Source organism: Callithrix jacchus, chromosome 6 (assembly GCF_049354715.1).
Source record: "Callithrix jacchus isolate 240 chromosome 6, calJac240_pri, whole genome shotgun sequence".
Lineage (NCBI taxonomy): Eukaryota > Metazoa > Chordata > Mammalia > Primates > Cebidae > Callithrix > Callithrix jacchus.
In genome coordinates, this window is record NC_133507.1 from 131,828,513 (window position 1) to 131,840,642 (window position 12,130).

The following is a 12,130-nucleotide window of genomic DNA, read 5'->3' on the forward strand; positions in this document are numbered from 1 at the left end:
AGACTAATCAATTATAAGTTAAAACACTAGCTATTCATAACAAGATTTATAATATAAATACACCAGTAGCAAATTCATTTTAAATCATTTAAGCAGAAGTCTCCAACCCCCGGGGCTACTAATGGGTACCTATCCTTGGCTGGTAGAAATCAGGCTGCACAGCAGGAGGTAAGCACAGGGCCGGCAAGAATTACCACCTGAGCTCTGCCTCTTGTCAGACCATCCACGGCATTAGAGTCTCATAGGAGCATGAATCATACTGTGAATTGCATGTGCAAGGGATCTAAGCTGCATGCTCCTTATAAGACTCTAATACCTGATGATCTGAGGTGGAATAGTCAACTTGAAAACATCCCCCCACCCTTACCCTGTGGAAAAACTGTCTTCCATGAAACCAGTCCTGATGCCAAAAACGTTGGGGACAGCTGACCTAAAGTACTAAAAATAAGGTATTAATACTTTTCAATGTATGAACTATATATGATCTAACAATGCAAGCATGTATTAATACTATGAATCAATAAGTTATTTTTTAAGTGAGTCTACAACACAATAATGCCTTTCTTTATATTTTAACTTCTAACTCTAACAAAATTACTTTAGTCAAGTCAAAAGATTATGAGTGAACAGTTATATATCAGTAGATTATCCTAAGAAAACCATGCATAGTAACAGGCTTGCCATCCCTACCACTTAACTTACTCCTAGACTGTCTTCCTCAACAAGTTTTGTTTCAGACAGTGTCTTGTTCTGTTGTCTAGGCTGGAGTGCAGTGGTACCACCTGGCCCACTGCAACCTTTGCCTCCTGGGCTCAAGTGATCCTTCCACCTCAGCCACTTACACCAGTAGCTGGGACTACAGGTGTGTGCCACTAAAGCCAGCTAATTTTTGTATTTTTTTGTAGAGATTAGGTCTCCCTATACTGACCAGGCTGGTCTCAAACTCCTGGGCTCAAGTGATATACCCACCTCTGCCTCCCAAAGTGCTCGGATTATACGAATGAGCCACAATGCCCGGCCAACAAGTATTTAAAAACAACTTAAGCTTTTAAAACTTTGCCTATAAAAAGCATTATTACTACGTTTCAAGAACAAATGACTTGTTCATAGGCAATTTATTAACAACCTCTACAGGTAATTGCTGCTGCCCCTTTCTGCATCTTTTTCTTCTGTTCTCTTTACGTGGAGCCATTACTGCTATCACAACTCCTGGTTCCCTATACTATCAAAGCCATCTGCAATGAGACCTAAAATGCTACACAGGGCCAGCTTCATGGGCAATTTCCTGCAATGTAGACCTAAAATGCTACTCAGGGCCAGCTTCATGGGCATGCAACCTGTGCACCAGGCTGACTGCAGATGGGGGCTATGCTTGCTTAGTGCTCTGCTGTCACTGTCTTTAAATTCATAATTGTTTTTAACAAAGGGCTCCACAATTTCATTTTGCACTAGGATCCACAAATCAGGTAGTTCTGATGTCATTTCAGGTCCAACCTAAAAAACTAGGGATACCAAGGAGAAAGAAAAAGATATAAGAAATCTCTGTTACAAATGAAAATATCTTAGAATTCATTTAATCAGATTATAAATTCCAATAAATAAGTAGTGACCTAAAGATGGTGAAAGTAGATTTGACTGAGTAAGCAAATAAATTACTCTAGAATGTGAAACAACTAGTATCCAACTGAATGAGGGTTGATTGTATTGGATGAGGGGAGGGAAAAGAAAGAGGAAAGTGGGAATATAGAAATATAACAAAAACTAACTTAAATCACTGCTTATATTGTCAAGTGCATTAGAATTTGATATCAGATAATTGCCAAACAGCTTTCTAAATTACAAAAGTTTCATAAGTGCTTTGATTACACACTCCAATTAAGAAAAACTCAGGGCAATTATAAATTTAACAGATACAAGGTGAAAGAAATTACACCATTTTTTGGTTTACCAGGAATAAGATGGCAACCTGTATATAATTATTACGGTATGTCAGAAAAACCCAGGGAAATTAGATGCAGGCAGGCATGAATCTGTATCGTTTCCCAGAGGAACAATGCAATGATGCAGCTACGGTCAAGAATGGCTCTGCTTTAAAGTAACAAAATTCTAGAAACCGAGTTTGTTTAAGAGCCACCAAAGTCTAAATCAAAATAAACTGTTTGATTTCCAAGGTCAGATACAGGATAGATTGGCCAGAATAATTAAACCTGTGGAGCTATCCACAATAGAATTTAGATACCAGAGAAGGCTTTGGAATCAAAGTGATTATTAGGAGCTTTTTTGACTTTCCATTTACATAATCATTTTTTATGAAGAAATCCATATTCCAATATAATCTTTCACTAAAAATCTTGATCAATAAATTAGTCAAACTACCATTCAGATGTATTAACTGGTACCACTGTTCTCTCTCCTTTAAAAAAGTCCAATGATAAACAATTTTGTTAGAAAAAGGATTTTTCCAATCCCTGTAAAAACAAATTATCATACTATAGCAATGCCGTTACCAATACTTTACATATTAAGTAATTTTAATTATATTGGTAGTATAATGGAGACTGGTCAGATGTCAAATAATTTAATTGTATTTAATGCCAAATGGTCTAGTTTAATAACCCATATGCCAGGAAAATACACATATAATGATGTTTATTTGAATAGTTCATAAAATTAATGAAAAGTTATTTCATACCGCTGATATCCTTACTTTGACTTTACCTGTTTTTCGATGTTTCGAAGAAGTAAAGTAGGGCTGCTTGGTGACATTTCAAAATCTTGTTCTGGTACAGGATCTTGACACTCATGGGGAACCTGAGGATTCCCTAGAATGTTTAGTGAAGCTGGTTGGTCTGCAAATTGCATTTGTTTTTTCAAAACGTCTTTTGGAAGTTGACATTCTTCTAGGACCACTATCCCCTAGACAAAGAACAATGAGAAAGCTGAAATGAAAACTAATTGATTACTAAATCACCTTTAATGCTACAATGCACTTGAATCTATACTTCCTCTTATCCCTTGGAATTCAGAAATCATAAACCTAAAAGAACAGTTTAACACTGTGAAGAATTAGCTGTGAAGAACGTGCAGCTAAAATAACACGTATGGCTGATGGGTTGGACTTGTAAAATATTTTTTAACTTAAATACAAGCAGTTTTCTTAAATTAGTTTTAATAATTGGCATTAAAACCATGATGTATTAAAATAAAATTATAGGCATATTATACATAGAATATAGACATTTCAGATAGAAATCCAGAATATTTCCTGATAGAATCTTCTGATATTTTGGTCACTAGCATATCTATTTGTGTTTTACATTTGAGTACTCCCAATTTTATAAATTAAAACACCAAATTTACAAACATCCAAACAACAATCTAACTCTATCCTAACTCTTTTCAGAGCACCTTAAGGGAGCCCCTGCCCCTGTTGCTGTCAGCCAGCAACCAGGGATAGGACTGCACCACTGAAAAAAAGTACTCTCTGGGCCAATCAGAGTTCTTGCTGCTTTCAGGGTAGCTGTGTTAATAATAAAGATACAAGCTTTCAACTTTGATGGAGTATATTCTGAATTGTAAGGAACTAGGGGAATGAGTAGGGATCAAGCTGTCTCTGTACTCCCTGCCTCCTACTCACAAACATACTTATTCCTCAACTGGTTTGCTTGGCTTTCTCCTCCATTCCCCAGCTTCCTCACTCCAACTGTTCTCAGAGGCAATGGAGACAACAGAAAAAGAGAAAAAAGGAGTGCAAAGGCATGATCTTAATGGTTTCATAGTCAGGTCTCATTGTAAAACTTCTTTTCTTCCTCTCCCTTCTACCACCCTCCCCCCTGAAAATAATACAATAATATATACTGTATATATATTATACATACATAGATATTATATATGTTTTATATATATACTGACATTACATATATATACACACAGATTTTACATATATAATATATATATTTGAAAAATGCTAATAAATTCCTATAGGCTAGTTTGAAAAGTATTACACACCTAATGTGGCTAAAATACTATATTCTTGTAATAAATAATAAACTAACATATTAATATTAGTGTGCATTATTTTAAAAAATGGAATGAACTAAATAATTGCTGTGGGCCACCGAATCGTGTTTATAAGATAGAAATTGCCTATACATAATAATGTGTTATGTAAGTTTTAGTTCACACTATATAATTTAGAGAATATATAACTTTAGAATGCAAATATTCAGTTATAGTATTAAATGTATATTTTATTATTTCATAGTAACATACCTTTGGAAAAGTAGTAAATGCACTTTTTTTTTTTTTTGAGACAGTCTCGTTCTGTCACCAGGCTGGAGTGCAGTGGCATAATCTCAGCTCACTGCAACCTGCACCTCCTGGGTTCAAGTAATTCTTCTGCCTTAGCCTCCTAAATAGCTGGGACTACAGGCACCTGCCACCATGTATCAGCTAACTTTTGTATTTTCAGTAGAGACGAGGTTTCACCATGTTGGCCAGGATGGTCTTGATCTCTTAACCTTGTAGTCCACCCGCCTTGGCCTCCTAAGTGCTGGGATTACAGGTATGAGCCACCAAGCCCGGTTTAAATGCATTCCTTTTTTAATAAAATCTACAATTAGAATAGTGCTAATAGGCTGACTTTCCTAGGAGAAGGGGATCTACTTGAACCCAATTGCTGTTTTCTTAGAATGAATAAATGGGGCTTTCAAGAAATCTGAAGAAACATGTTCAAAAGTTCTTTTTTCATTTGGTATTTTTAAAATTAAATTAGATATAATAGATACAATATCAATCTGAAAAGCTCCCAAGAGTATCCATTCAAAATTTCTACAAGTCTCTCTCCAGGTTTCTCACAGGTACCTGCATGTAAAAGGAACATAAGTTTCCACCTTATCAATTTAACTGCAATTATCTTTGGTTTGATTACAGTTTATATTATGGACCAGTCTGTATAGATAGGCCTGATATTATGATCCATATTTATAAATCTGCATCTATGGGAAAACTCTATTCTGAATTTCAAAGTTCTATTTCCAAATCTTTAGAATACTACCTTTCTGTAAGTAGAAAGCCTGCTATAGTTAGTTTAATAAAGAATGATATTTTAAAAATTTTAGCAGTGAGGCAGAGCATGGTGGCTCACACCTGTAATCCTAGCACTTTGGGAGGCGGAAGCAGGTGGATCACTTGAGGCCAGGGGTTCAAGACCAGTCTGGCCAACAGATCAACACCCTGTCTCTACTAAAAGTACAAAAATTAGCCAGGCATCGTGGCACACACCTTTTGTCCCAGCTACTTGGGAGGCTGAGGCACAAGAAATGCTTGAACCCAGGAGGAGGAGGTTGCAGCGAGCTAAGATCATACGACTGCACTCCAGCCTGGGTGACAGAGACTCTGTTTAAAAAAAAAAATCAAATTCAACCAAGGAGACCTTCATAGTTAACTTCATAATCCACTTTTCCCCCCATAAACTACTACCCTGAACAAAACTCTTGGAGTGTAAGGAGAGTGGCCCATTCTGATCCATCACTGCTAAGAATGGAGAGGAAAGTGTTGCAGATTTAATCCTCTGGGGACACAGCACAAAGTTAGTTTCTCTTCTTAAAAAAATTAGTAAAAGAATAGTCTGATAGGTCAAACAACATAGATAAAAAAGATATAAATATTTTTTAGAAAAATGATTACAAAAACTGAAACAAGTGAAAACTCTAGCATACGATGAAAGCAAATCAACTGTTTCTGAGAAGACAACTGCTCCTAACAATGCAGGGTCTTCAGAGGAAACATTGTGTGAAAAAAGAACTGCCTCAGCAACATCTCTATTATTCACATAAATTCACCAAAGCTAATTTTAAGCAAAAATTTAAATAAAAAATTTAAAACACATAAAAGGTACAATTTAAAATGTGGAAGCCCCTACTGCAGGATAACAAAGGAAATCTAAGAGAAACCCTTTGATATAGCCAATGTTCTCCCAAGAAAAATATTTCAATTGTTTTCCAAGTATGACAAGAATCTGTTGTCTTATTAGAAAGCTGAAGTGGGGAGAAGAGGAAATATAGGAATCTGTAATATATGGACAAAGTTGTTCCAAGAACCACCAAAGGATGTTGCTAATAACTGCTTTCTTCTCCTCTCTAAAAATTTAAGCAAATTTTAGATTATATAAGAATGGTAAAGGGACAAATTACATATTTTCTGACTGAAGGCACAAACTAGCACTTATTTAAACAGGATATTTACAAAATAGCATCTCTCAATCTCTTTCCCTTCTTTTTACCGCTAATTTAACTGAGAACATTTTTTTCCATTCAAAATACATTAAACAGAAAGTTCTGTTTCAACACAGTACTGGCCATCCTTCTCAATTTTTTTCTTATAATAACTCAAGAAGCTATAAGAACAAGGAAAGTGATGTTTTTCCTATATAATAACATCTCAACTAAGTTGCATACAAACAACTAAACACTTTAATTCCTAATTAATGTAATGAGAAACAACTAAAATAACCAAAAAAAAAAGTATTCTAATAGCATAATTTTGTGGCATTTTCCATTAAATAAACATAATGCCATTCTTTTTTTTTTTTTTTCCTGCCAAAGATAAGGAAACTTTATTTAAAGCGTCAAGATTTTGCAACGTGGGGCTTAGGCTTTAAGGGTTTTTCCTTTTTTTAAAAAAAAAAGGCAAAAATAACACAGTCCGTGATTTTGATTTTGAACAGAATAAACAAGTAGGACAACATTAATCAATAAGTCTTAGTTGAGGTTGCCTACACAGGAAATCTATGCATCTTACACATTCTCCATCTGTGTAAGGCAATTTGCTTGTTGTCATTTAGATGTGACTGACATAATTTGGCAATCTGGTTTAAACATATGAAAAAATGCTCATCATCACTGGTCATTAGAGAAATGCAAATCAAAACTACATTGAGATGCCACCTCATGCCAATTAGAATGGAGATCATTAAAAAATCTGGAGACAACAGATGCTGGAGAGGATGTGGAGAAATAGGAACACTTTTACACTGCTGGTGGGAGTGTAAATTAGTTCAACCATTGTGGAAGACAGTGTGGCGATTCCTAAAGGACCTAGAAATAGAAATCTCATTTGACCTAGCAATCCCATTACTGGGTATAATCCAAAGGATTATAAATTGTTCTACTATAAGGACACATGCACACGAATGTTTATTGCAACACTGTTTACAACAGCAAAGACCTGGAATCAACCCAAATGCCCATTGATGACAGACTGAACAGGGAAAATGTGGCACATATACACCATGGAATATTATGCAGCAATCAAAAACGATGAGTTCATGTCCTTTGTAGGGACATGGATGAACCTGGAAAACATCATTCTCAGCAAACTGACACAAGAACAGAAAATGAAATACCGCATGTTCTCACTCATAGGCAGGTGTTGAACAATGAGAACACATGGACACAGGGAGGGGAGCACTACACACTGCGGTCTGTTGGGGGGAAGAGGGGAGGGACAGCGGGGGGTGGGGAGTTGGGGAGAGACAGCATGGGGAGAAATGCCAGATACAGGTGAAGTGGAGGAAGGCAGCAAATCACACTGCCACGTGTGTACCTATGCAACTATCTTGCATGTTCTTCACATGTACCCCAAAACCTGAAATACAATTTAAAAAAAATTTTCTCCCAAAAAAAAAAGAAAAAGAAAAAAGAAAGAGAGAAAAGAAAATGGTGAAGAAAGAAGCCGGTAGGGAGAGTTGGAGAGAATCTTTGTGACATTCATTTACTACTTTAGAGTAAGTCACCTTGTTAAGTTACAGCCAGAAAAAAAATATCATTGGCATTCGACATAATGCTATTCTTAAAAAACAAAGGGCCAGATACACATTTATCCCGAATTCAGAAAAAGGTAAGGCCATATAAATCATTAGAGGGAAGTTTAGATGTTTTTCCTTAAAACAATTTATTCCAATAGATGTTATATAAACACACAATCAAAGTTTTAAAAGAATTTAGACAAGAAGTATACTGTACTGCTTAGAAAATATAGAATATTAAAATATGCTGTCTCAAATTAAAGGTTTATGAATCAGACTCTCTAGATTGAAATATAAACCTTATTCATCAATTGAACTGCAAACCCACTTTCTTGGAAATATCAGAATTGTTTTATTTTTGACTCATTCTTAGAACTCTATTTGCTGTTTTAAAAATGTGTGAAATTATATCCTTTAAAGAAAATAATCAAAGAGGAGAGATTACCTTGAAAGGACTGGGAAATTACTAAAACTGAAGGCTCCTGTAAAGATAACAGTGAATGCTGGGCGCAGTGGCTCACACCTGTAATCCCAGCACTTTGGGAGTCCAAGATGGCGGATCACTAGGTTAGGAGTTCAAGACCAGCCTGGCCAAGATGCTAAAACCCCGTCTCTACTAAAAATATAAAAATTCGCTAGGCATGGTGGCGTGCGCCTATAATTCCAGCTACATGGGAGGCTGAGGTAGGAGAATCATTTGAACTTGGGCAGCAGAGGCTGCAGTGAGCCAAGATTGTGCCACTCCACTCCAGTTGGGTGACAAAGCAAGACTCCGTCTCAAAAAAAGAAAATAAAAAATTTTTTAAATGCTGGGCACAGTGGCTCACACCTGTAATCCCAGCACTTTGGAAGGCTGACGTGGTCTGATCACAAGGTCAGGAGATCGACAACATCCTGGCCAACATAGTGAAACCCCTGTCTCTACTAAAAATACAAAAATTAGCTGGGTGTGGTGGCGCATGTCTGTAATCCCAGCTACTCGGGAGGCTGAGGCAGGAGAATCACTGGAACCAGGAAGTCAGAGGTTGCAGTGAGCCAAGATTGAGCCACTGCACTCTAATGTGGCAACAGAGCGAGACTTTGTCTCAAACAAATAAATAAATAAATAAATACAAACGGATGACAGTGAACAATGAGAAAAAGTAATAAAAGCAATATGAAAATTCTATCAGGAGACACTTATTGAACGTGGTTCCCTCAAATCTCACAGAACTAGTAAGCCAAAGGTTTTAGGTCTATCCTCCTTCCTTCCTTCCTTCCTACAGACACCACCAATAATTCCTACAAGGTGTTAAACAAATTTCATCACTTTCTAGCTTCTTCTCTCCTTGTGTAACTAACTCCTACTTCCTGCTCCTTTAAATACCATACTACTTTGTCATTCCTGAAACTGATCATGTTGTTTAACACCTTCAAACCTGTAAAAAATGCCTTTTTCTAGTTCCATTGGTTCATTAAAAAATTACTATTTATCCCCTGAAGTCATACTGATATGTCACTTTCTTAACATTTTCTCCAACCCTCTTACCCATGAGTATTCTATGGCATTTCAAATATCTTATAAAAACATTTATTACTGAATATATTATATATATTGAACGATTGTATGTTTTATCTCCCTTACCAAAATATAAACTCATGATAGATAGATCCTAAAATTTATTAATCTTTGTGGATGTGTACACCCCTAGATGAATCTAGGCAAACTATAAGGTTCAAGGACTCTGATCCCTCCCTTCTCAGCTTTTTCTTTTCAGACCTTTCCCTGTCAATCTTCAGTATTAGACTATCTCCAGTATGTCTACAGTATTACCATATAGAATACTGTTTCCCACAAAAACAAAGTTGCAAATAAATATTTAGCAATATTTAAACATGCATAAGAACTCATTTGTATTGTTGATTCTTTGTGAAAATAGACCACAATGAACACTCTCACTTGAAAATATAAAGAATGAGGAGCATATGGCAGCTGTTGGTCTATGTTAATACTAACATTCTGCTGGACCAATATTGCGAGAGCTCCTTACCCTAGGGGCAGGGCTTAACCAGGCCCTTATTTGTGCTTCCTATTAAAGGGTAATTTCTATCCACTGTTCTCTATTGCTCCTGAATCAGCCTGTAAAAGCTTCTTTCTTTTATATTACCTTTCTTGGCAATATCAGTAAATGTTTATGACTTCTTTAGGAATTGCAAAGCTCTTAGCCTGCTTCTTTTCTTTCTTTTTTTTTTTTTTTCTGTCATTCGGGCTACAGTGCAATGGTGCAGTCTTGGTTCACTGCAATCTCCAGCTCCCAGGTTCAAGTGATTCTTCTGCCTCAGCCTTCCGAGTAGATGGGACTACAGGCGTGTGCCACCACGCCTGGCTAATTTTTTTGTATTTTTAGTAAAGATGGGGTTTCACCATGTTAGGCAGGATGGTCTCAATCTCCTGACCTCGTGATCCGCCCAACTAGGCCTCCCAAAGTGCTGGGATTACATAGCCTGCTTCTTCTTCACAGAAGGTTCACATCCTAAGGACTGGTTTAAGTCTTAGAAATAAAAGCCTTTTTATAGGTCAAGCTTGTAATTTCTTTGGTACAACTCACTCAAATTCAGAAGGCTTCCCATCTATCTGTTTTCAGGCAGTTCCATGTACTGAAAATCACACCCACAGTTCTCTGATGCATTCTCAAAGGATATTTCTTTTGCCCTCTAACCCCTATACCTACCTACATACTCCTTCCTCCTGTCCCTCTTTCTTTACTTCCTTGTTGGAGCGGATCTCATAAAGCTATTAAGTGCTGATGGAAATTCCACTTTCTTAATCTTCCTCCACTGCCTTAAGTGTAATTTCATCCAGCTCAAAGGTTTTGCTGAGGATTGTATCCTTAGTCTGGTATTTCGCTCCTAATCACTTTGGTCCTTTATTATTAAAAGGTTTTCTCAATCCTATCTCTTATCATATAAAGTGTAGCAGAGGCAGTTTTGCCAACTTCGTAAGGCCTTGAATTTCTAGAAACCTATTCCTTTTCATTTATGTTTTTAAACAGGTTTGAAAAAGACCTACTTAAAAATTGTCAATAAAAAGCATTATCACAAAGTAAAGGCCAATATATAGGACAAAGTCTAAGCAGAATATGATCAAAGACCAAATTAGCAAATTAAAAGACAGTAAAGAATTCCTGTGTTACAGAGAGACAAATGAGATTAAAAAACAAAAAAGCAGTTAAGAAACATAAAAGATTTGTTTGAACCTTTCAACCTACTGAGAATTTCACAAAAACGGAGAAGAAAAAAATGGAAACATGCAATACTTGGAAGATAGTAGCAGAGAATACGCTAGAATTGAAGAAAGATGTAAAACCTCAGATTAAACATTGACTCTGGGCTGGGTGCAGTGGCTCCTACCTATAATCCCAGCACTTTAAAAGGCTGAAGCAGGTAGACAGCTTGAGCCCAGGAGTTTGAGACCAGCCTGGGCAACATGGTGAAACCCCATCCCTACCAAAAATACAAAAATTAGCCAGGCACGGTGGTACGTGCCCATAGTCCCAGCTACCTAAGAGGCAGAAGAATCACTTGAGCCTAGAAGGTCAAGGCTGCAGTGAGCCATAGTCATGCCACTGTATTCCAGCCTGGGCAACAGATCAAGACCCTGTTATAAAAGAAATTTTTTTTTTAAAATGTGGGCTCTGAAAAAAAACCATATGTCTACACAAAGACTGATACATGAGCATTATTTATAATAATACATACAGCAGCATTATTCATTATAGCCAAAAATAAAACAACCTAAATTTCCAGAAACTAAGAAACAGATAAACAAATTATAGTACAAACCTACAATGGAATACTTACTGCTCAACAATAAAAAAGGAAAAAACTACCTATACATACAGCAAAACAGATGAACCTCAAAAGCATAATGCTAAATGAAAGATCAAAACAGAGATTACATGTTTTATTTGACTTATATAAAAATCTAGAAAAGGCAAAACTATAGCAATAGAAAACAGATTAGTAGTTTCCAGAGAAAAGAGCCTGAAGGAAGAAGACTGACTGCAAAGAGGCAGGAGTGAAATTTTTGAAGGTATTAGATATGTCCTACATTATGGTCGTGGTGATGGTTACAAGAGTAAATATTTGTCAAAATTCAGTGAACTGTACAGTTAAAAATGTATACTCTTGAATACCAAAAAAAACATGAAGACAATCCTTTGATACCTGTTACTAAGAATGTAGAGCATCAAATAAACTACAACAACTTAAAAGGTACCAGATAGAAAAAACAGTACTCAAAAAAGAAAAATAATCACATTGACAGTATACTCCTCATCAGTA

General features: G+C 36.3%; 1 protein-coding gene across 6 annotated transcripts in view; it reads right to left on the reverse strand.

The window, feature by feature from the left end:
* KANSL1L (KAT8 regulatory NSL complex subunit 1 like) overlaps positions 1 to 12,130 on the reverse strand; it is a 148,766-nt gene that overhangs the window by 77,813 nt on the left and 58,823 nt on the right. For all 6 annotated transcript variants that reach the window (XM_078328422.1, XM_035305595.3, XM_078328423.1 and 3 more), the window contains exon 4: positions 2,719 to 2,916. In XM_078328422.1, the coding sequence (XP_078184548.1) occupies positions 2,719 to 2,916 (198 nt within the window). The remainder of the gene's footprint in view (positions 1 to 2,718; positions 2,917 to 12,130) is intronic.